The sequence below is a fragment of the Pinus tabuliformis genome, chromosome 9 (assembly GCF_031772625.1).
Source record: "Pinus tabuliformis cultivar Carrire ecotype Pingquan chromosome 9, CPIR1, whole genome shotgun sequence".
NCBI classification, from domain to species: Eukaryota; Viridiplantae; Streptophyta; class Pinopsida; order Pinales; family Pinaceae; genus Pinus; species Pinus tabuliformis.
The window spans coordinates 6,679,289-6,705,240 of NC_142307.1; the positions used below are offsets into that span (position 1 = coordinate 6,679,289).

A 25,952-nucleotide genomic window follows, 5' to 3' on the forward strand; every position below is an offset into this window, starting at 1 on the left:
CAAAAGGGTTTTCCTCTTAAGAGAATATAGGTTTTAGCCTTGGCAGAGAGCCAACATCTTGTGTTCTTGTTCTTATGTTTTGGTAGCAGTTTGATGAAGTACACTCACATGCATTAAGAAGAAGAAGAAGATTAAGCTAGCAAGAAAAGAAAAAAGACTCCACAAATTGTTATCAAGTAACGAAGAATCCTACTATACCTAATTTCCCTAGATTTTTCAACAGTCGAGGCCGACAAGGTTTGACCCACCCTAATCCACGTCGATCGGCCCCCAACAAGCAGCCCCAAAACATTATAATACAACCAACTTCAAACCATATCAATTAAAATTTAAATGCAATGGTAAAACAACATTCCATATGGGGGGGTCGATGGGGTTGGAACCCTCGACCACCCCATGCCAATTTGGGCGCTTTATCAATGGGCCAATGACCCTACATTGATCTATCTGCCTACAAATTATATAAGAGTCACTCAATTCATTTGACGGGGAGGCCAACGTAGGACGTGCGCATAACCCTGAGTTGAGGAGGAATAGAACCATGAGCAAGCAATTTGGAAAGATGCCAAAAATATTCTCTTTGAGGGCAAGAGGTGCCAATGTTAAAATTCAACAAATTTATAGTCAATTTTGCACGATTTCATGACACAAATCCACTAGTGACGTCCATTTCTCTAGCTGAGCTCTCCATTTTAAGGCCATCAACCAAATTGGAAGTATAAGGGTAATTTTTGTAAAGTTGCTTGTAATTGATTTCTTTGATGCCACTTAATAAAAGAAGGCCTCCCCATTGTTGAGTAGGGTCCAGAGACGTAGCCCATATTGGGTGAACTCCATAATCAAATTGTTGTGTCTTTGATCTCATGTTTGCTTATGTTTTATTGCTTCTTGTCATGTGATTTTAAGTTACTTGGTTAATATTCTCTGTTATATGCAATTTTGAATGCATCCTTGAAGTTAAAAGATCTGGATCACGATTACTGAGTGTGGTTGGAGTTCCACTTCCACAAGTTGGCCTCCACTTGTTCTTTTGACAGTTAGAACTAGTTAAACTAACAATAACTCAAATTAATTGAAATATATTGCTACAAATTAGCAATCAAACATGTTGAATTGAACTCAAGCTTCCCCAACTTAAATTAACTGAGTTCCTTGAGTGACAAGAGCCATGTCACCTGAGTTAACTACCTCCAAAGTTTCTGCTAAAATAGAAATTCGAATTTTAATCTAGTTTGACTAAGGCAAAGTCAAAACTAAATTTTCTTGCTACATTTTCAACATTCTACATTTAAATGGGATGTGTTCATAACCTGTTTGATGGTGCTACGTATTGTCTTGGTAGCTAACAAAAATATTGGCCATTGGTTGAGAAACATTTATATATTCATAGATACAAACATCCAAAGTACAATTTCCTTGCTTCTTGGTTTCCAAATACATGACAAATGTATTCCTTCCAATATTTATTGGTCCCAAAATTCCTGGGGTAGGGAATACAATCTAATCCAAACTAGTGCTACCATGAAGTCCTCTTTGTAAGGGTTGAAGCATTTCATCCAAAATTTCATGTATAACCCTATTTATTTGAAGAAATATGGCCAAATCTAGAAAACCCTATTTTTATCCTCAAGGTTGTTGAATATTGTTGTAAAAAATCCTCTAGACCCTAGCTTTAATTCCACATCCCCTTCAAGTTGTCAATTTTTTCGGATCCACCATATTAGCTTGCTCTCTCTATTGGTCATGACCCTGTTAATTTTTCGATTACATGATCTTGCATACATTAATTTTTTTTTGCAATGTGTGTTGATGTTCTTTCATATTTTGTAAACCTTTTACCTTGAGGTATCTAAGTACCCATCTTGTTCTGATGCCCTGTGTCTTGATTTGATGTGTGTTGCTTAAGATTTTGAGCAGATAAACTTGGTTTGCCATTGGATTTTGTTAGCAACTTTACCCCTGACCTTTGCCATCACTGAAATCACTGAGTCTACATCATAATGTGATTCGCTCTGCCACTAACCATGACATCTTTTGTATGAAGATGTCACCCCCTTTCCTCTCGAGGGAACCATTGAAAATCGTTGAAGCAAATATTGAAATCTAAGAAACACTAGCTTTGGCTCCTCCTTGCTCTACCACTCTCCCTCCTCTCGAGGGAGCCACGAGCCATTGAAAACTGTTGAAACAAATATTAAAATCTAAGAAACATTAGCTTTAGCTCCTCCTTGCTCTCAATTCCCACAGTGATCATTATTATTGTTAATATTCATTCATATATATGTTTTAAATTTTTATAAAATACCAATTTAATTTTTATCTTCATTTTTTATTAAAATAAAAAATAAGATAATAAGTGAAGGGGAGGAATTGCCCGGAAAATTATGGAAATTTCGGTCATATTTAGAAAAAATCCGGCAAAGATTTTTGTAAATCCAAGTTATAGTTGTTAAAATTCAAAATTTTAAGTTTTTTAGACGTTTTTGATGGTGCTGAATCCATTTCCACCATCAAAAACACGATTCAAGTTTATAGAAAATTTTTAACCCAAATTCCAACCACTTTTGACCATCCAAACAATTCCTCAGTATCAAAATTATAAATTCTCAAATTAAAAACTTCTATGATTCATGATTTAGCAACTTACGGTCAAACACACATCGAGATCAAGAAAAAAGCACAAAGGAAATTTTTTAACCCATGCGTGCTTTTTGTCGAATGGTGACCAGACTAAATTCAATGCATTCGACCGGGAGAAAAAAGGGGGTTTGAACCAGCACGAGGAAATTGACTCATTTTCATACACACATTTCATTTGAAATCTTCAATTGCGTTTGGCGTTCTCTGACCAACGACCGGTAGCGGGATTCCGATTACGTCAGCCATATCCATTTATTTCTCCTGGTCGGGCTGCCCGCACACCTTGGCCAGTTCAAACTACAAAAGTAGCCTCCGATATGGATTAAATCTCAGATTCATGAGTATGTATGAAATTGAGATAGTCACTTATGGCAGCTATCATTTCTGAGTAATGGATTCAAACTACAGGAATCCCACCATGGAAATTACTGCGGCTTCTGCTTTACAGGGGAGTTTTAATGGAATTCCAGGGGATTACACGACTGCTAATTCTTCTGGGATGATGATTCAAGCAAATGGGCAAAATGTGTTTCACAGAAACATGAATGCAGATTCAATGTGTATAATAGATGGTGCTCAATTTGAGCTCCCTCTCTGCACGAGTACCACTGAAACTTCATGGTATTCAAATTCCTCTGAAGTTATGAAGAGATTTTATCAGTTAGATGACTGTAAAAATATCTACCATCCACAGTCAATCAATGCTGCAGATTATCTAATGTCCATGCCCCAGAGTAGTCACTACAGGCAGACTGCATTTGTCTCATATTTAAGACCTGCACATTCTCTGTGTGTTAACACTGGTAAACAGGATCTAATGAAGAGATCCTTCAACTTTCTCAGAAACATCTATGAGAAAAGAAGAGAGGCGCAGAGGCTAAGTCAGTGTTCTAACATTCAAGAGACGCATAAGTTTGATGTCTCTGTTCAAAACAAGGCAGCCTTTAACCATATGCTCGCCGAACGTAACAGGAGAGTCAAACTGAAACAGCATTTCTCGTTACTCCAGTCTCTTCTGCCTAATAATTCCAAGGTATTATATCTTTTCAGTTTTCTATATTATTATTATTATTATAATTATCTTAAATTTGAATGAGAGTTATCACATCATGTTTTGTTTGTTTGTTTTCTTTTTATATGTTTTGAGCAGGTAAGTTTTGACAGGTTATTCATTTTGTTGGTTTATTTCTGGAAATAAATTGTGTTTTCCTCAATTGCTTCGTAGCCCTCCTTCTAAAGTTCAAAATTGTAGTTATTATTCATCTCTAAGATTCAAAATTGAAGTAGTTATGGGCATAAAATTATTTCCCAGGCAGATAAAAAATTATGTTTTGAGCAGGTAAGTTTTGACAGTTGATTTATTTTTGGAAATAAATTGTGTTTTTCCTTAACTGTTCAGTAACCCTTTAATAATTTTTAAAGTTCAAAATTGAAGTAGTTATTATTCATATCTCTACAGTACCTTATGGAAGGGCATAAAATTATTTCCCAGGCAAATAATAAATTAATGAATTAATGTTTGTTTGTTTGTTTTTTTTAAATGTTTTGAGCAGGTAAGTTTTTGACAGTTATTCATTTTTTTATTCATTTCTGTAAATAAATTGCGTTTTTCCTCAATTGCCTAATAGCCCTCTTCCTAAGGTTCAAAATTGAAGTAGTTATTATTCATCTCTAAAGTTCAAAATTGAAGCAGTTATCATTCATATCTCTACAGTCCCTTGTAGAAGGGCATAAAATTATTTCCCAAGCAAATATTTACTTGTCAAGTTAAAAATTTGTCAAGTTGAAAAATTGTTTCATATTTTTTCAATAGAAAGATAAAAAAAAATTCATAATCTATTCAATTTATTATTATTTTTATAATAATTTTCTTTATAAGGCATTTCATAATAAAAAATAAAAAAATGTTAACAATTTTTCTCCATATCATATCATGATGGTCCGTCCTATCATGTTATTTTTGTATTCTATGGTGTTATGTATCATAATGTATATGTACACCAATCCTTTTTAAGGAAAATTGTGTTGTTGGAGGTTTTAATTTTTTTTTTTATATATTTCTGGTACATTGTAGTAATATCATGAAATAATATTATATTTTAACTGTTTTGAAAGAATGCAATTGTTTGAAATATTGGACCCATTACCTTATAAGAAAGATGAACAATTTCATTGCATTTGATGAGTGACATCTTGTAAATGAAACAATAAATGATACTATTGAATTCTCTCTATATGATTCCTATACAGATTATAAGTAAATAATGCAAAATACAAGTAAATAGTTTTATTAAATTCCTTTCATATGGTTCTTATATAGATTGTAATACTAGTGAACTAGTGTAATACTTATTCAAGTGAGTTCTATTCTATAAATAAGATCTTTGTTTGAATTCTTCATAACAACATAATAAAAGGTATAATGCCTGAAATATACATGAAATTTTAAATTAGTTTTCAATTTCATAAGTAAAGTAAAATATAATTTAACTTTTCTATATACAATAAAGTTAACCCTTCAAATTGAAATGCAATTCTTTCTTTCAATTTTGATAGCCTTATTAGCACTTCTTTTACAGCTGATAAAGAGTTAAGTGCCCAACAGAAAAATTGGAAATTTCCACCTATACAATTTATTTGCAAAAATAAATTAACAGATAAGATTACTATAAATGGATTCCAAACACCAAAAATTTTAATTTATCCCTAATATAATCTTTTTAGTCAATGTCACTAATCCAGGCAACCCCATGACTATTCAGTTTTAGAATGCCTGTCCAGTGCTTAGACAGTAGAATACTGAGCATGTCTTTATTGTTTTTGTATTTGCTTTCAAGCGATGATGGCTGACATACATGAAGATAAAATCTGTAACAGAGAGATAAATATTCAGTACTCTCAAATATCATAAAGTATATGAGTGAATTGAAGCGCCGAGAGGATGAGCTCCAGCAAAGAAATCGTGTCTTGGAAGAATTATTGAAAAGAATCATTTCAGAAAAAGAGGGCTGCAGCAGTTTAGGTCTGAGGCATGACGAACATCTAACAAATATAATTTACAGCAGTGATGAAGTTGTTTTGGCACAATCAGAGAATATCTCCAACCAACTAGAAATCCGAATAAATGTGCAGATCGACCCACTTTCAAGCCCAACCAGTCTCGTCATCTTACTTCTTCAGCGATTAAGAGAATTGCAATTGGAGGTCGTCTCAGTCGAAACTGCTATACAAACATTCAAGTTCCAGGGTCATCTTCTTATCAAACAAATTGAGGTATGTACTAACCCTAATCTAAATCTTTGATACTGTAATCCCCAAGGGTATTTAAACTTCTTCATAGTGAACACAATCATTTTAAATTTCTTCCTTCAAAGCAGGAAAATTACTTAAATCCTTATGTGGAATATTTTTTTGAGTTACACTGATCGAAAATTTTGATGTAATCTGAAGGGCTACAAGTGGGAGCGTTCTGATTGGGAAAATCTTGCAGAGATGGTGAGACGAACGTTCATCTGAATGACTTAACCAGAAGTTGAATGCAGATGTCACTTAGTGGATTTAATTTTTGGTAATATCCTTTATAAATCAGATATAACATTCAATTGACTTGTTCTTCTATGACCAAATCTACCCATTTAGTGGGTAAACGTTGTATTTCTGAATAGATGTTTATAACAATTTCAATCATGAAAGCACGACAATATTTGGTGTAGTATGTTTCTTCAATATGAAATATTGAACTATATTTGACAAGCAAACTTGGGCTGATGGTGCTTATGCTACCATCATATATAAGTATTCTTATATGGCTATAGTATATTTTATGATCGGTTCATTTTTGTAAATTTATTTCAATTATTATGCGTTTAAATTTTGATATTACAGAAGTATATGATATGATTTGTTAAATTAAATAATTGTAATTTTTTTTTTTAAATTGGAGGATTATATTTATAAAAAAAACAATTTTAATAAACTTGTTATAGATTTTTTTTTATAGTAATTGGTCATCCTCATAAAAGATTTGATTTCTAACTAGTCTTTCTCATGAAAGATTTGATTTCTGAAACATGTTTTTTTTATGTTGGCCATTTCTAATGGTTTCCATTTTCTCTAGGTTCATTGCATTGCCTGTAAGTGCACTAATCTCCAATGACATTCATGTGTTTCTTCTAAGTATGTTATCTAAGAACATAATGACAAACATATCCACATAAATTTTGAATATGTTAATCAAGTGTATGAAAATAGCTTGTGTATTGGTAAATCCAAGTGGAACTACTTGTAAAAAAATGGTGATAGAATTGCAACTGCTCAAGAAATTTAATCTAAATGAAGAGACACAATTCTACTCCACTCATCTGTGGAAATTAATTCACAGTTTAGAACAATATTTAAGAACATGCATCAATCATGTACATAATTACACATATGTATCTAGGGGAAACCAATTGGTAAAACCCCCTTAAGTCTGCTTGCATTAATCAAATATATAGAGAATCTATTACAATTGCTAGCTCAACCTGCAAAATAATAATTGTTATCTCTACTCAATGAAAAGCTCTGACCTAGACAATTAATTTCTTCCCCCCACGTCAGCTCCTATTTCCTTGTGAAAATCCTGAGAAAATTAGCCCCTATTCTTTAAGAATTTCCTCCGAAATAATTGTGCAATTCCTAATAATTGATCATTGATTGCATGCAACACCTATACAATCAAAACTAGTCTACAACTAATATTACATTGCTTTGGAATCTCCACCACAACTAAGAAATTCACATTTCTTGCATGCATGAACTATTTTTGGTTGATTTATCATTTAACTAGATGATCTCTGATTTAGATTGTTATCCCACTGCACAATTGACCTTCAACTAGTTCTATTAACTATTATAACTAGTTTAACTTAGTACAACTAGAAATAACTAAACTGGATTGCTCCAAATTATCAATCAACACATGCAAACTGAACTCCAAGCGCTCTAACTTGAATTTACTGAGCGGACTCACTAACAAGAGCTATGTCACCTTGGGTAATTGCCTCCAAGTTGTCTGTTGATGTGGAAATTTCGAATTTTCTCAATTTGACCAAGGCTAAGTCAATTTGAGATTTTCTTGCTACACTTCTCAACACTCCCTCTTAGCAAGATATATATTATCAGCCACCCCTACCCTACACCTGTGGAATTCAAACTTCCCTCTTGACAAATTCTTTGTCAAGATGTCAGCATCTTGTTCCTCTATCGGAATGTATTGTAGTAACATTATCCTCTTGTGCAGAGTCTTGTAAATAATTGATCCAAGTGTATATTGGTGCCCACCTTTCTATTCCACTTGGACCCCCAATACTATATCTTTCAGTTTCCTTAATTATAGCACAATTCACTATTTTTGGCAGTTTTTCTGGTCCTAAACGTTTGGAGCTGTTTTGAGGCCCAAAATGACGTTTTTAGGGAAAACGAAGAGACCTAAAAACTCCAAAATAAGGAAAATTGTTTTTTTACCTACTCTTTGAGAAGTTTGAAATGAGGTATTATGATAGGTAAACGAAGATTGTATGCCAAATTTACGACCCCAGGAAATTGATGTATCAATTTACCCAAACGGGACCCATAGTTTTGGCGCTTCATCACCATCTCCTATGGTTAGGTTTCTAGATGTTTAGGGTTTGCTATTGTTTCTCAATAATAAATAGGCCTTGGAGCCTCATTGTAACAAGTTCAGAGGCATGTAGCCACCATATCTATTCTCAGAGATAAGCTACCATCGCCCAAGCTAGTCTTATTTCCATTTTGTTTGTAAGCATATTTCAATATTTGATATTAATGAAATGAAATATTATTTCTACTCCATCTTTGTATTTATGGTTATATCTGTAATTTGTTGTATTCATGTTTAAATTCGAATCAGTGGTATTAGAGCGATCTACTCTTTCTCTGTTTTTCTTTGCATGTCTCCAACGAGGTTGGGATATAAGGAGTTAGGACTTGAACTGGTCGAACCTTTGCAAGAAAAAACTCGAAAATCGCGACGGCCACCCATGGGGGAAGAAAAGAAATGCACAAGGGCATGAGATCCTTTCAAAATCTTGCTCGAAGAAGCCCTTGACTGACAAAGGAACACGATGATGGACGAATTTTCCGAGATCCTTCAATGGCTACTGAAGGGCGATGCATCTACTTCAAAGAGCTAATTTGGAAGCACCACACTGTTTAAGGTACAATTTAACTTTGATATTCCCATATTTGAGGGTCAGATAGATTCAGACATCGTAGATAAATAGTTAAATATGCTAGAAGCATATTTTTTCTGTTCATGATTTTTCCAACCAAGAAAGGATTACTTTTTCTCTTCTCAAAGTCAGCCCCCATGTAAATGAATAGTGGGAAACTTACTGTGAGAAGAAGGATGAAAGTACGCACTCACTATTTTTGGTTGCATCCACTTGGGATTTCTTCCGGCATGCCATCAAGGAAAAATACTACCCTGTCAAGAGCTATAAGGATAAATACATAAAGTGGACCACACCGTGACAGGGAAGGGACCAAGGCCTGCGAGAGTTTACCAATTTTTTTCATACCCTTCGCATAAAGTTGGGTATCAAGGATTCTGAGAAACATTTGGTACTCAAGTACTACAACTGCCTACACAGGTACATCTAGGATGAGATGGATCTCCTGGACATATCCTCACTTGGCACGACGTACTGATACGCTATCAAGATCGATCAGAAGCTTAATCAGAAAAAGAGAGACTTTGAATCTATGAATTCGATGCAAGGGAAAGGCGCCCCAAACCACAGAGCAAAGGGAAAGGCTAAGGTGAGGCGACACAAGAGAACCTGCTGAAGTCGCAAGTAAAGAAAAATACCACGAAGACAAAGAAGGACATGGAAAAGTAGTGTGAGTTCCATAAGAGCTCCACTCACAACACAAGTGAGTGTCGGCCCAAGTAGTCATTGGTGGTTGGGTTGAAGGCTTCTGAGTCCGACGCATGTTCCATCTTTGATTTATAACCCGACAAGGGGAATGAAAAAGGGAAGCAGATCATTGATGCAAAGCCTAGTGCCACTGTGGCCACGACCAGGATCCATAAGATTGAGCCTAAAGATCCAGAAGAGGGGGAGCGCCTATTCCACTCACAGATGTGGGTGAAGGGTTCTTCGTTGTAGTTCATTGTCGACAATGGTAGCCAAAAGAACCTCATTTCAACAGAGGTCGTGAAGTGTCTGGGCCTACCAACTACAACACATCTACAGTCATATACCATTGGGTGGCATCACCAAGGACGAGATCTCTACATCAGCCAATAGCGTTGTCTTCCTTGCAGCGTCAAGTCCTTCACGGATGAGGTACTGTGTGATGTTTCTCCTCTTGAAATTTGTGATATATTATTAGGACAACCATACTTATGGAAGTGACATGTTGTATATGAGTCTAGACCACGCTCTATTATTATTTCTTTGGGTACTAAGTTATACAAGAAACTAGAGGTAGCCCCACCTGCCGCCATCTCTTTGATCTCTGCTAAGCAATGCAGTAAGGTCATCTCCCAGACTAGGAGAATTTTTTTCTTTCTGATTCTCTCTCAAAGTAAGGGGAAGGTGGTAGCCACATCTGTGGCCCCCGAGAAGGGTTCCTCCAAACAGCAGAAGCAAGTGGATAAAGTAATGAAAGTATATAGGGACATCTTCTCCTCACCCACAGGGGTAACCTTGCATTGTCAAGTCAAGCATTCAATCGATCTGACTCTTAGAGCACCTCTACCCAATGGGTCGATATATCGTTGATCCATTCTGGAAAATGAAGAGATCAAGTGGAAAATCCAAGATTTGTTGCAAACATGGAACATCCCACCAAGTTCCTCGCCTTGTGGGAGCCCAATAGTACTTGTACAGAAGAAGGATGGGACCTAGAGGCTTTGCATTTATTATCTGGCACTAAACAAAATCACTGTCAGGAACAGGTATCCAATCCCACAGATTCATGACCTGCTTCACCAACTCAAGGGAGCCAAGTATTCCAACAAGATCTATATGAAGCTTGGTTATCACCAGGTTCCAATAGAGCCCACATATGTATGGAAGACCGCCTTTAAATCCAAGGAAGACCTCCTTTAAATCAAAGGAATACTTTTTTGAATGGTTGATTATGCCCTTAGGGTTGACAAATTCCCATGCTACTTTTATGAGGCTAATGGATGACATCTTGTGGCCCTTCACCAACTTGTCCATGGTGGTTTATCTTGACGACATCCTCATCTTTAGCAAGATTTGGAAAGAACACTTGCAACACATTTGGCAGGTCCTTCAAACCCTTTAGCAACACAAATTGTGTGCCAACTTTGAGAAATGCACGTTTGGCAAGGGCCAAGTCCAATACATAGGATAATCATAGATGAGCGTGATGTGCATGTGGACCTGACCAAGATCCAAGTCATTCGGGATTGGCCAGCCTCGACCACTCTAACGGAGCTTCGCAACTTTTTAGGCCTTGCAAATTTCTATCAAAGGTTTGTGTTGGGATTGTCCCATATCACTTGACCTTTAAGTCAGATTACAAAGGGCAGGGCGAAAGTAAATTTTTCCTAGTGTGAGTCCCAACAGAAGGCGTTCGTTGAGTTGAATCACTGCCACTACTTTGCATCAGTACTCACACTACCAAACCTACAACAACCATTTGAAATCGAGACAGATGCCTCAAACTATGCTATTGGTGCAGTCCTCACCCAACACGGGCATCCAGTGGCCTATCATAGTGAGACACTTTCTGATACAATTCAAAAGTACTCCACCTATGATAAATAGATGTATTCCATAGTGCAGGCTTGCCGACAATGGAAGCACTACATTATAGGGAATGAAACGGTCATCTACACCAATCACTGACCTCTTCAGTTTATACAGACATAAGGGAAGTTGTAAAATAATCACCATCAAAAGTGGTTTACATATCTGCAACAATTCCACTTGAAAATCAAATACAAAAAGAGTAGCACCAATCATTTTGCATACTACCTTAGTTGACCCCCAGTTGCAACACTGACTATTGTTCTCAACTCTTGTGGTCACAAGACCTCTAGATGTATGCAACTATACAAAAATGATCCAAAGTTCACCTCGACATACCAGATGCTAGTAGATGGCAAGCAAGTTCCTAATTTCCACCTCTATGATGCATTATTATGCTACATGGCCCACCTTTGTGTTCCTTCAAGTGGTGTGCCAAGATGATCTGAGTTGTACTACAAAAGTACTTTTATTGGCCCAAACTCTGACTGGATGTTGGGAAATATATCAGATCCTGCACTGCCTGCACCATCGACAAGCCAACCATTAAGAAGCGAGGCCTGTACACTCCTCTGTCTACTCCCAGCCAGTTGTGGGAATCCATCTCCATGGAATATATGTCTTGTTTCCCTTCTACGAAACATGGTAATGACTATGTATTTGTGGTCGTAGACATATTTTCTAATATGGCTATATTGGAAACTTGCAAGAAGAGTATCACAACAGAGGACACTATCAATGATCCGGATTTAAATAGGAACGCAACAAATTACAGATATAACCATAAATACAAAGATGCAACAGAAATAACACTTCATTTCATTAATATCAAATATTGAAATATGCTTACAAATAGAATCGAAATAAGACTAGCTTGGGCGATGGTAGCTTATCTCTGAGAAGAGATGTGGTAGCTACATGCCACTAAACTGTTTTACAATGAGGCTCAAAGGCCTATTTATTATTTAGAAACAATGGAAAACCCTAAACATCCAAAACCTAACCCTAAGAGATGAAGTGCCAAACTATGGGCCCCATTTGTGTAAATTGGTACATCAACTCCCCGGGGCCATAACTTTGGCATACGATCTCTGTTCAATGCGCACAATACCTCATTAGAAAAATCTAGCCGAGAAATAAAACTTTTGAATGGCCAACATTGGTCAGTGAATTGTTTTGGGCTCACGTTTTCCAAAAAACTTTTTTTAGGACCTCAAAACGGCTCTAAAAGTTCAAGACATGAAAAACTACCAAAAATAGTAAATTGTGTTACAAATAAGGAAACTGAGGGTAACCGAGCCTAGTTGAAACAACCAGAACCACCAGCTTCAATGGAAAAGGGTCTAATTGGGGCCTTGACCGGGTGGTCTCCCCTGATGTTGATGGATGACATTTTTCCTATCAATTGGTTCTTATGTTTTTCCTTATACATTGTCCCAACAACATGGATGCAGGCTCATGTATGTGGTTAGAAGGCTCCAATAGAAATTTGGCTACCCTATGAGTGCGGCTACAATCGAAATCTAATAGTTCTATAGGTTGGATTGAAGCTTAACATGAAATTTTCTCTACATTCCTCACACACTTCCGAAGTATTTCGACTTGTATGTTCGAGAAAGCTTCTAAATTAATGATATAAGGTCTAAATTGGTTGAACAAGTCCTCTAGTAAATATGAACACCTTAAGTGCACAAGTAGTGGAGATAATGGTTGGATTTCGTCAACTTTGTACACACTTGATCCCAGTCCAAAAGTGCAATTCACCCTATATGTTTTATATACTTCATTTTGGAGCTAGGTGTTGGTTGGTTCAGTGATAGGGGAAGTGATAGTATGCTACATAAAAGATGAATGCTTAAAGCTAAGTTGTAACTAATGATATCTGGTGCTTGAGTTCCAATGGAAACATAGTGAGTAGATCTAATTTTTGAAGCAGAGTATTGATGTAGAACTTCAAATTGCAGATCAATGAAGTAGAGAACTATAATAGAGTTTATTGGTAGATATGGAGAGCTTTGTTTAGCTTCAAGTTTGTGACTCTCACATTTGTTTTGTAGGTGTTGCTGGTACATTTGGAAGATAGCCATTATTTTTTATTTTGATGATTTCATTATGTAGAATTTATATTTTGGAGTGAGGGTTTGATTTTATGGTTGAGTGTGAGATTTATTTTTGTTGCTAGTGATTATGTTATTTAGATTTGATGGTTGTATTGTGGACACTTTTTTTCTTGAGTGGAAAGCATATGTTTGTGGTGTTTTTATTTGTGTTAATGGTGTCTTTCTGTTGATGATCGTATTGTAGAGTTGAATCAGACTTCGGTAGAGAGTATTAGATCTAGTGTGAAAATATATGAAATAAGGTTTGCATAGAGTAAAGGAGCAATGACTTCATGAGAGTGGAGCATTGATTCTGTAGCATTGGTGAAAGGAACAATTTATCCATTCAATTGGAATTGGGCGAGGATCATTTATCATGGTGATGTATAGTGGATGGTTATCTGTAGATCTATGTGAGAACATAGTCTTAAGAGCCTATCAGTAGAATTGAATCTTGTGGCTAATAGGGGTTAGCTGAGTATAGATAGGGTTAAGTCGCCTAGCTTATGGGACTTAACAAATCTACGTAAACGACCAATTTCTTGAGATAATAGAGATTCGGAGTAGTGCAACAAAAACAAGGGTTGTTTTTCTCTAGGAAGGGTTTCCACTAGATATCTTGTGTCTTATGTGTGATGATGATTTTTGTGGTTATGCTCTGATGGTTTTATTTTAGTACATCTTTCTTATATGTTTTCATTTTTATCATTTATTTTCTTATGATCTATCTGAAGTTGCTAACAAGTGTGTGATTCAATAAATTAAATTAAAGGAAAAAATGTGAATAATTCACAATACTGAATCACCCCCCACCCCAAGTAGTGCTCAAGGTTTCCAACAATATTGTCACTTTGCATTGCTTTATTGTTTTCATTCATGTAGAAAACAAAGATCAGAAGCAAAACACAACATATCAATAATAATAATTATCAAAAATACGTCTCTCTTTCCCACTTGCCCAATGGACATTTCTTACTACATTTAATCCACTAATAACTTCAATATGTTACTCAAAATATAACATGTACAAATTTTATTTACATACCATAACCATATGCACCTAGCATACCTTCATGCATCTAGCATATCAATGTTTAATATCTATTAACTAGACATGTATCTTCGATTGATTTAATCTCTTGCATGCCTATGCTATTGTTCATCAACTTATTGCAACTTTTCAAAACATTAAAGAAAAAAATTAAACTAGCGCATGCTAAGTTAAGAGATTACCGTTCCTAATTATGGTTGATATGGATGTTCTAGGGAATCTAGTCATTATCCCGCATGCATTATCTTGCTACATCAACTCAAATCAATATTAGTAACATTAGTGTATTCATATATATACAACAAAATAATTTCACATAATTACATATATATACATAGATATTAGCCTTAAAACTTAGATTATTTCATATACTTAATCCCATCGAGGTTTAGTGTTGAACCATGCTTTGATACCACTTTCTAACACTCCCTACCACCCCCTTGGGTTATGCTCAGGTAGTGAAGGGTGTAACCCCAAAATGTACTCAATCTCTAAGGTCTTTTATGTAGATGGGGTAACAAAATTCCTCCTTTTATAATCCTTCTTGAAACTTAAAACAAACAACACCATCGTGTTGGGATTGTCATGAGCTTTCCAATGATATAAATTTTATCTCGATTTGATTCTTAGATTGAAAATTATACCCATTTGAAAATTGAGCCCCTTTCAACCTCACCATATTAGCATGCCCCACCATTTATGGCAACTATGGCAAATATAGAACAACACCAACTATTATTCAGTGTCAAAGGATCCAATTGTAATTCTTATTGATTTCTTGAGGTTCAATTCTACCTTTGATAATTGAAAATTTTAAATCTTGTGCCCACAAATTTAATTTCCCACAAAATTAATACATCAATTTCACTACAAGATATGGAGGAAGCTTTCATTATGCGAGGCAGGGAGATAGATGTGCAGAATAGTCATAATGAAAGATTGCTCCACACCTTCGCGCTTCGAGGAAATAAATTTTATATTCCTCATGAAATATATTTGATATAATACCAAGAAAATTTATAAAACAAATATGTGTAAATATTGACGTGGAATATAAACTATGATCTTTTTTAATAGACACCTAGGAAGTCATTTATCTGATTGCTTTGCATATAGTCTTTAAGTTATCGTGTTTCATTCGACATCATTAAGGATATGTGGATGAATATTTCATTATAATGAGTGCCGAAGAATAACAACACAAACAAAAGAAGCACAAAATTACAAATTAGCATCACGTACAATGAAAGAAGGTTTCATTGTGTGGAGTGCATCCTTTGCATTTTCGTCTTCCACATAATGTCATTAACTCAATGCTAAAACATTTTTATATTCTTTCAATGAATCGACAAATAGTTAGGAAAGTGAAGTTCTGCCACATATGAAAATTTGTTTCTATCAAATATATCCAATTGACATCGACATAGTGATGTGTACTAGCCAACTATCAACTTGCTTCGTAATAGAGATAACTACCCACGTTTCTGCACAATATTTCTTTGTGGTTGTCCTTGAACGCCTTTTGACTTAGATGAAAGCATATATAGTAGTTGTCAGTATCACAAAGAATTCACATTTAATTTAGTTTGTAAACTTCTCACATGTATAGTATGTATATAGATGATATTAAATCAATAACAAATTGTGAAGTAAATAGAGGAGATGGTTTTGGAATTTTGAGATTTATCTCCATTTCTTACCATAAGTGTCGACTTTGGTATCTTGAATTGTTATTTATTGAGAGTCTATTGTAAAACAAATTTCACATGCCAAATAGTAACAAATGGTGGTTATTTAGCATATCGAGAAATCTACACTTAAAGGGCATTAAAAATGTTACTGATTAAGAGAATATTTTGAAATTGCAAAGAAGAAATGGCTAGCAAAGGAAGGAAAAAAGTTATTTACATTGATATGATTAAGTCACTTTATCTTATTGATGACATATTTTAGTGGTCAGTTGCATATGAGCGATAGTGAAACTATCAACAGAAGAGAAGAATAACAATAAGATTTCGTCTAGAAGATTTGTGAATGTTGCATGTGTTCTAGAAGTGTTTGATTTAATGAAAATTATTTATTTTTTCACTAACAATTTTGATTCAAATAGAAGAACAATTATACTAGCAGCGAAGAAGACTCCAATTCCTCTGACTCCCAAGGAATTTAGATGCATATTTAAGCTACCTTAATCAGATATGTGCTTAAAATTGTTGAAAGCAAATAGTTTTATGGAGTCACAAGCAAACAACATGAACATTATCCGAGAACTCATTTCACCAACATGTCAGGTTCCTTCTGTTCTTTTCGTTCTATATATTTCTTTGTTTAGACATCCATTTTGAGACTTATGTTGATTGTATACATATATTATGGGCCACGAATCTTCAATGAATATCCCAAAATCCATTCTATTTCTACTCTATTACTCATATAAAGAAGATTGTTTATTTGACTGGGATGATCTAAGTTTCAAATGAATTAGTTTTTCAGTTAGTCAAATTGTCCAAAAGAAATAGTTTCTTTATGATGGTGTACCTGATAACAACCCTCATCTTGAGCCATGCCTTTCATGACTTACCCCATAAACTTAAACTCGATTCTAACGAAGAATCGATGTAGTTCTGGTATCCCATACTGTGGAAGTAAGAAGTTGTTTTAAATTTTTGTTTAATCCAAGATGTCTTTGTAAAGAAAATCATTTACATGATAACTAGACAAGAGCCCCATCGAATATCTTCCCAAGCCCTAGTTTTCCTATGGGGAAATGGGTGCATGAAGAAAGATAAAATAATAATTATTCAAATATATGGATTTAAAGCTAAACCAACGTTGTTGTCAAGAATTGTTATAGATAGGTATTTTGTAGTTGAAATTCTCAAACACTACTGTAATTAGCTAGTTATATTTGAATAGGAAAAGAAAAAAAAAAGTATTTCTTTGCCATTTACTATTGGACATATCACTGTAAAGAATGCAACTCACGTTGTAGAGCTTCCAGAGTCTTTTCGTTGTTTTAACTTAGGAGAAGTTGAAGCCCATTGAGGCTTTGATCTAGAAGGCCTATTTATTATGCACCTATGTGTTGTTAGATACAGGAACTTGTTAACAAGAGTTACAAAGGAAACCAAGGAGAGATACAATGCTCCAAGAAATAATCAAGAAATGATAATGGATACTAGATAAATTAATGAAGAACTGAGCGTCGACATGGAAACAAGTACAAGTAAACAGGCACAAATCATTACACAACAAACTCCACCTTACTCATTCAATATTGGTCTAACTTCGTCCTCCTGTCAAATAAGTTCAAGGATACTGCAAGTGAAAAAGGTTCATGGTCAACTATCAAGTGGAGGAGGTGACAAAGAGCCTCCTAGGACATTCATTGCAGACATAATGCACATTGTTGAATCAATCAAATAAAAAATTCCTTTGAAAGTAGGAAGCATTGGACAAACTATGAATGTGAAAATTAAGAGTGCTATACTACTTGATTAGGTTAATACTCGTTTATCAGAAAATCAAAAAATAATGGAGAAAATTTCTGAAGAAGCACTACTTTCGATGATTTCCCTATTACTTTGTAAGATGCAAACTATAACAAGGTAAATAAAAAAAATGAGAATTGAAAAAGTAAAGGCCCATAATAAAAAGTTTATTGATAAAGTAGAAATGGATATTGATTTGTATGGGGTTGCAACCAGTGGACTTATGAAATTGCATCAAGCTATTGGTAACACACTTGCAAAGTCTATTGGTCTATTAGGTCCCTATACTACTAGTGTAACCCCTTATTGTTATTAGTACAACCCCCTTATTATATTGTTGTTCCCATGTAGTCCCCATATTATTATTATTGTGCCACATAGAAGCCCACTATTGTTATTATTGTTCCCTTACATTATTATTGTTATGTCGGCTCTAATTATATTATGACCCCTTAGACTCCTATATATAGAAAGGAGGTCTTGTCATTTGTATCATCTAAGAAATGTTCATTTGTGTAATGTAAAGGAGGTTTCCCCCTCGAAGAGGCTTATTTATAAGGTGTTGATCTATCTTTTCTATCTTTTGTGAATTGGTTTCGTAACATTTGGTATCAGAGCTTTGGATTCTAGGGTTTCACTACTCCAGAACAGGTCAGAATCTACAAAAAAAAACCATGTGAGAAGAAATCGCATTGAATTGCTTGTCCGAATTTCAAATCTTGTCTCACTTTATTTTCAGAGATATAAGCTGATACAGTTAGGGTTTTTGTAGACTCCCGAATTACATTCCAAACAGGTGACCGGGGGAAAATCGTCATAACTTTTGTTCTGAGCATCAAATTGAAATTTCATCAGAAGTTTTAGAAAGAGGACTTCCTGTAGTTTTCTTTATATCAGTTTCACGTACTAAGTTCGAAACAGTGAGATGTGGCACATCATACAAGTTCGCTCTACTAAACTATTCTATAATTAGGTCACCGTGGGAGATTTGGCATAACTATTTCTTGGATAATCAAATTCTGATCAGACTTACGGGGTTAGAAAGAGAACTCAGAGGGATAATGCAGGAATAAATTTTAGGACATGGAGATCTTAAATTATAGAGATACATTTGTTTCAAGATCGAGCTCCTAAAATCAAGAAAAAATGAGATGAGGAAGTTTGATGGCAAGGATCCAGTAAATTGGATGCTACAAATGGAGAAATATTTTGATCTACATGGTTTACCACTGTTACAAAAGGTATGTATTACATCTTAATATTTATAACAAGATCAATTTTTATGGTATAAAGGGCTTTGTTCTCATAAACCACTTGTTACGTGGTCAATTTTCATGGAGGAAATTATAGCACATTATGAGGATACAAAGAGAAACACCTTCTTTAGAGCAACACCACAACAATTGGAAGAAAAAAGGGCAAAAGGGATTTGTTACAAATTGGAAAGAAAAATTATGGAAACAAGGAAGTCTACCCCTCACAGCTATAAAGATGGAAATGTTGTTTCTCCTAGCCTTCCACAAGCTACAAGGGTTACACCACAACAATTGGAAGAAAAAAGAGAAAAAGGGCTTTGTTACAATTGTGATAAAAAATACATTAAAGGTCATAAGTGTGCTGAGAAGAAATTATTTTACATTGATTGTGGAGAGGAGGAAGAAAAGGATCAAGAAATGTCAAAAGAAGAGTCTATAAACCAAGAACCAACCCCAAAGAAAGAAGAAATGAATCCGAACACATCTTGTAAAGCATTGGAAATAATTACTACTCCTAAAACTCTTAAGATAGAAGTACATATCAAGAAGAAAAAGGTTCAAGAAGTGAAAGACCACATCACGAAAGAAGAAATGAATCCAACCATATCTTGTAATTCAATGACAGGAATTACCACTCCTCAAACTATCAAGATAGAAGGACATATCAAGAAGAAAAATGTTCAAGAAGTGAAAGATCACATAGAGCATCAAGAAATGAATCCAACCATATCTTGTAATGCACTGGAAGAAATTACCACTCCTCAAACTCTCAATATAGAAGGACATATCAAGAAGAAAAAGATTCAAACAGTGAAATATCACATCGAGCATCAATAACAAGTTCTCCAACTTTTAAAGGATAACACCACTTTGGTGCAGAATCGAATGAAACAATAGGCAGATCAACATCGCAATGAAATAAGTTTTGATGTAGGTGATTGGGTATTTTTATGGTTACATACATACAAACAAATATCCCTCAAGAAAGCTATTTATGAGAAGGAAATGTTGGCAATACTACACACACTTAAGAAATGGTGACCTTACCTAATGGGAAGACACTTCAAGGTAAAAACGGATCATGATAGTAATAAATAATTTTTAGAACAAAGATTATCCTCTGAAGAGAAACAAAAATGGGTCACAAAGATATTGGCTTGTGACTTTGAAATCATCTAGAAAAAAGAGAAGCAAAATGTTGTGGCAGATGGACTCTCAAGAAAGGATGATGATGTGGAAGCATTGTTGTGCGCAATTTATATTATCCAACTAGATAAACAAAACAAGGTATGAATGGAAGAAGGACAAAGAAGTGTGGCCACTCATTCAAAAGTTGTAGAAGATCCCAGTTCAAACAATATTTCCAAAACTTGACAAGGAAGGAAAAATCATATTGGAACTTGGAGCAGTCATAGGAACAAGAACCCAACAGCTACGAAATCGATCAATTTCAGAGTATCTCATCAAGTGGAAGAACTTACCCACTGAATATTCCACATGGGAGGACAAGAATTTTATACAGAAGCATAAAGAACTACTCAAGCATTGAGGACAACACTTTTTGAAGGAGAGGAGCATGTTAGGTCCCTATACTACTAGTGTAACCCCTTATTGTTATTAGTATAACCCCCTTATTATATTGTTGTTCCCATGTAGTCCCCATATTGTTATTATTGTGCCCCATAGAACCCCACTATTGTTATTATTGTGACCTTACATTATTATTGTTATGTCGGCTCTGATTATATTATGACCCCTTAGACTCCTATATATAAAAAGGAGGACTTGTCATTTGTATCATCTAAGAATTGTTCATTTGTGTAATGTAAAGGAGGTTTCCCCCTCAAAGAGGCTTATTTCTAAGGTGTTGATCTATCTTTTCTATATTTTTGTGAGCTGGTTTCATAACATGGTCAACAAGAAGCAGAGAACCTGATACTGAAATCAAGAATTAAAGAGTTAGATTATGCTCTCCTTTGTTAATGACTCAACTAGAAATACAAGAACCACCATCATTTCTAGTCCTGACACATCACATAGACATAATAAATCTCTAAAACTCCTTAATGTGGTCAAATTTTATATTATCACTAATATATTGCAAAGATTGGAAATTATTGAACATGTATGGCAAGCAACTTCCGATTTGTCGTGCTTAGCACATGGAATTAACTCATTTGTCAATTTGGTTAAAAGTAATGTTAAAGAACACAAGAATTTCACTGACAATGACTTACTTAATTTCAATCAAAGGCTTGGTTTATTGTTTGATCTAGATAAAAAAAAAAGGACTCCCAAATGTTTATTGAATGTAGCAAGTCAAATTTGGATGGTCTAAAAGAATCAACGCACTATAAAACATCATTTATGAATGTGAAAGCATAAACATTAGAAAAGGTGATGACTTTCTCAAAGTGGTACAAATTTTTCAAATCTAAATGGTCCATGCGTCATATGCGATTCTTGTAGAAATTTGATAGAAATTTCAACTACTCAAGATTTCAAACTGAAAAAACAAAAGACACAATTCTAGTCTACTAATATGTGAAATGGAAATCATAAATTAGAACAACATGCATAGACATGCAATGAGAAAATCCACAAGTACACATTGATTTCTAGGGGAACCCAACTGGGAAAAACCCCTCAAGCCTCTTTGCATTAATAAGTTGAATATAGAAATTATTACAATTGTTTGCTCTAGCTTTGAGCACAACCTGCAAAGGAATACATGTTCTCTCTTTGAATGAGAAACCCCATCCAACACTTAGCCAATTATCTACTCATCTAGCCTCTTATTTCCTTATGCAATCCTTGAGGAAATTAGCTCCTAAAAGATAGGAATTTCCTCCTATTTTCTTGTGCAATTCCCAAGGATTGATCTCCTGATTCATGCAAAACATATACACCCAACTAGTATACAACTCATGTTACATTGGCCTTAACTCCTCCACCTCTGCTGAGAAATTTGAATTCCATGCACACATAAGCTATTTTGGGTTAATTGATCAATTAACTGATAGATCTCCGAGTTCAAATATTGTCCCACTACACAACTGACCTTCAACTGACTCTATCAATAGTTAGAGGTAAGTTAACTAAGTACAACTGAAAATAACTAAACTAGATTGCTAAAATTTAGCAATCAACACATGCATAATTGAACTCCAAGCCCCTAACTCAAATTTATTGAGCTAACTGAGTGACAAGAGCCATGTCACACTAGTTAATTGCCTCCAAGTTGTCTTGTTGATGTGGAAATTCGATTTACTCAATTTGACTAAGGCTAAAGTCAAATTAAGCCTTTGTTGCTACATTTTTTTAACACTCCCTCATAGCAAGAAAGGGATTTTTCACCACACCTATCGTGCCTTATGGAATTCAAATTTACCTCTTGATAATTCCTTTATCAAGTTGTTAGCATTTTGGTTCTCAGTTGGAATGTACTATAGAAACATAATTCTCCTCTACACACAATCCCACAAATGATGATACCAAATATCAATGTGCTTTAACCTATCATGAAATACTAGATTCTCAGAGAGATTAATGCAACTTCGATTATCATAATACATCACTATCAAATTTATATCCTAACTAAAAATACCCACAAGTATGTTCCTCATCCATATGGCCTCACATGTTGCTTGACTTGTAACCATGTATTCAGTTGTTGAGCTTAGTGCTATAGACTTTTGCTTCTTGTTGTACTAGGAAATAGTTGCGGACCCAACGCTGAAGATAACACCTAAAATACTTTTCCTGCCTGATGGAATCCTTGAAAAATATCCATTAGTGAAGCCTTGAAGATTCACTCCCTCTATCCTCTTGTACCATAATCCATACTCGGTAGTGCCCTTGAAGTACCATAACACATGCTTAGCTTCCTTCCAATACAACTTGGTAGGCCTCACCATAGCTTGACTCAGTTGGTTTACTATATAGCACATGTCAGGTCTTCTGTTCATAAGATATGGAAAAGACCCCATAAGCTTCCTCTAAATGGTAGAATCAACCTCTTCATCTGAATTTCCATCTTCCTTCCTCTAGTTTGTAGTTAGAGGTGCGTCCATAGGCTTACAATTCTCCATGTGAAATATCTAAAGTATTTCAGTAGCATACTTCCCTTGAGGCACAAATGGTTCGCCATTACCTTGCCATACTTCCATATGAAGGAAATAATTCATTAATCCCATGTCTTCCATCTTAAATTCCCTTGTGAGATCCTCTTTGCAAGAGCGAATCAACTACTGTTATGAAACCAGCTCACAAAAAGATAGAAAAGATAGATCAATGCCTTATAAATAAGCCTCTTCGAGGGGGAAACCTCCTTTACATTACACAAATGAACAATTCTTAGATTATACAAATGACAAGGCCTCCTTTCTATATATAGGAGTCTAAGGGGTCATAATATAATCAAAGACGACATAACAATAATAATGTAAGGGCACAATAATAACAATAATGAGCTTCTATGGGGCACAATAAGAATAGTATGGGGACTACATGGGCACAACAATATAATAAGGGGGTTGTACTAATAACAATAAGGGGTTACACTAGTAGTATAGGGACCTAACATGCCCCTCTCCTTCAAAAAGTGTTGTCCTCAATGCTTGAGTAGTTCTTGATGCTTCTATATAAATTCTTGTCCTCCCATGTGGAATCTTCAGTGAGTAAGTTCTTCCACTTGATGAGATACTCTGAAATTGATCTATTCATAGCTTTTGATTTCTCGGTTCTATGACTGCTTTAGGTTCCAATATGATTTTTCTTTCCTTTTCGAGCTCTCACAATATTGTTTGAATTGGGATCTTCTGCAACTTTTGAATGAGTTCTTACTCCTTTGGGCATATGGATATATGTAAGGTCTAATGTTTGGAGGAACACTTCGTAGAATCAAATGAATAGCATGATCATGATCACGAATAGGTGGGAGGCCTTTGGGAGTCTCAAATACCTTGGAATGGTTGTCCAAAACGTTATGGAGATCTGGAGAAATACATTATTTCAATGTGGGATCATCTAGTGAACATAATTGTGCAATTACACCCCGTTGTTCTTTATTTAGAATCTTTGTCATGCTGTTAGAGTTGATTATCTTTCTAGGTTTTCCTTTGATACCCCTCAATTCAACTTCCTTTACTTCCCAAAAAAAAATCAAGAAAAGTTCTTGAAAATTAAAAGCTATCGTACCCAAATATTGTAGCCATTGGACTCCTAGTAAAACATCAGCACCACCCATTGGAATGGAAAGCATTAGGCTATTCAATATATATTCTCCCATTGATAGCTTGATATTATGGCACTTTCCAGAGCAATTTATGGTTCCTCCACTTGCAACCATCACCTAACACTCTGATGCTGGATATAAGAAGCAATTCAATTCCTTGGCTATCTACAATCAATAAAATTATAGGTACTGCCTGAATCAATCAACACTCTTACCTTTTCCTTCTTTATATGTCCTTCTATCTTGATAGTTTGAGGAGTGGTAATTTCTTCCAATGCATTACAATATATGGTCGGATTGATTTCTTCAGACTCGATGTGATCTTTCAATTCTTGAACATTTTTCTTCTTTATATGTCCTTCTATATTGATAGTTTGAGGAGTAGTAATTCTGTCCAATGCATTACAAGATATGGTTAGATTCATTTCTTCTTTCTTGATGTGATCTTTCACTTTTGAACCTTTTTCTTCTTGATATGTCCTTCTATCTTGAGAGTTTTAGGAGTGATAATTCTTTCCAATGCTTTACAAGATAAGGTCGGATTCATTTCTTCTTTCTCTGGGGTTGGTTCTTGGTGTATATACTCTTCTTTTGACGTTTCTTGATCCTTTTCTTCCTCCTCTCCACAATCAATGTAAAATAATTTCTTCTCAACACACTTATGACCTTTAATGTATTTGTTATCACAATTGTAACAAAGCCCTTTTTCTCTTTTTTCTTCCAATTGTTGTGGTGTAACCCTTGTAGGTTGTGGAAGGCTAGGAGAAACAACACTTGCATCTTTATAGTTGTGAGGGGTATACTTCTTTGTTTCCATAATTTTTCTTTCCACTTTGTAACAAAGCCCTTTTTCTCTTTTTTTCTTCCAATTGTTGTGGTGTTTCTCTAAAGAAGGTGTTGCTCTTTGTATCCTCATAATGTGCTATCATTTCCTCCGTGAAAATTGACCACGTAACAAGTTGTTTATGAGAACAAAGCCCTTTATACCATAAAAATTGATCTGGTTCTAAATATGAAGATGCAATACATACCTTTTGTAACAGTGGTACACCATGTAGATCAAAATACTGTTCCATCTGTAGTATCCAATTTATTGGATCCTTTCCATCAAACTTCCTCATATTGCCTTTGCTTGATTTAAGAGCTCGATCTCGAAATGCTTTTAACTTTGTACTTTTAGATCTTAAAGTTCTAAAATTATATCCTGTAGTAGCCCTCTGAGTCCTCTTTCTAACCACGCAAGTCTGATTAGAATTTGATTCTCCACGAAAGGGTTATGCCTAATCTCCTAAGATGACATGGTTATAAAATGTTTCAGTAGAACGGTTTTGTACAATGTGCCACGTGTCACTGTTTGGACCTTCGGATCTGAAAACTATGCAAAGAAAAC

At 35.0% G+C, this 25,952-nt stretch overlaps 1 protein-coding gene across 1 annotated transcript; it reads left to right on the top strand.

The window, feature by feature from the left end:
• Positions 1 to 2,936: 2,936 nt before the first annotated feature.
• Positions 2,937 to 6,375, top strand: LOC149146840 (uncharacterized). The gene is made up of 3 exons (XM_089443994.1): positions 2,937 to 3,673; positions 5,518 to 5,913; positions 6,091 to 6,375. The coding sequence occupies exons 1-3, from the start codon at positions 3,032 to 3,034 to the stop codon at positions 6,154 to 6,156; spliced, it is 1,104 nt and encodes a 367-aa protein (XP_089300120.1). The 5' UTR covers positions 2,937 to 3,031; the 3' UTR covers positions 6,157 to 6,375.
• Positions 6,376 to 25,952: the final 19,577 nt, after the last annotated feature.

Excerpts from the sequence above, each read along its gene's own strand:
- LOC149146840 (XM_089443994.1), top strand. The coding sequence starts at position 3,032 with ATGGATTCAAACTACAGGAATCCCACCATGGAAATTACTGCGGCTTCT. Across the intron at positions 3,674-5,517 it reads TTCTGCCTAATAATTCCAAG|AGAGATAAATATTCAGTACT; the intron begins GTATTATATCTT and ends AATCTGTAACAG. Across the intron at positions 5,914-6,090 it reads TTCTTATCAAACAAATTGAG|GGCTACAAGTGGGAGCGTTC; the intron begins GTATGTACTAAC and ends TGTAATCTGAAG.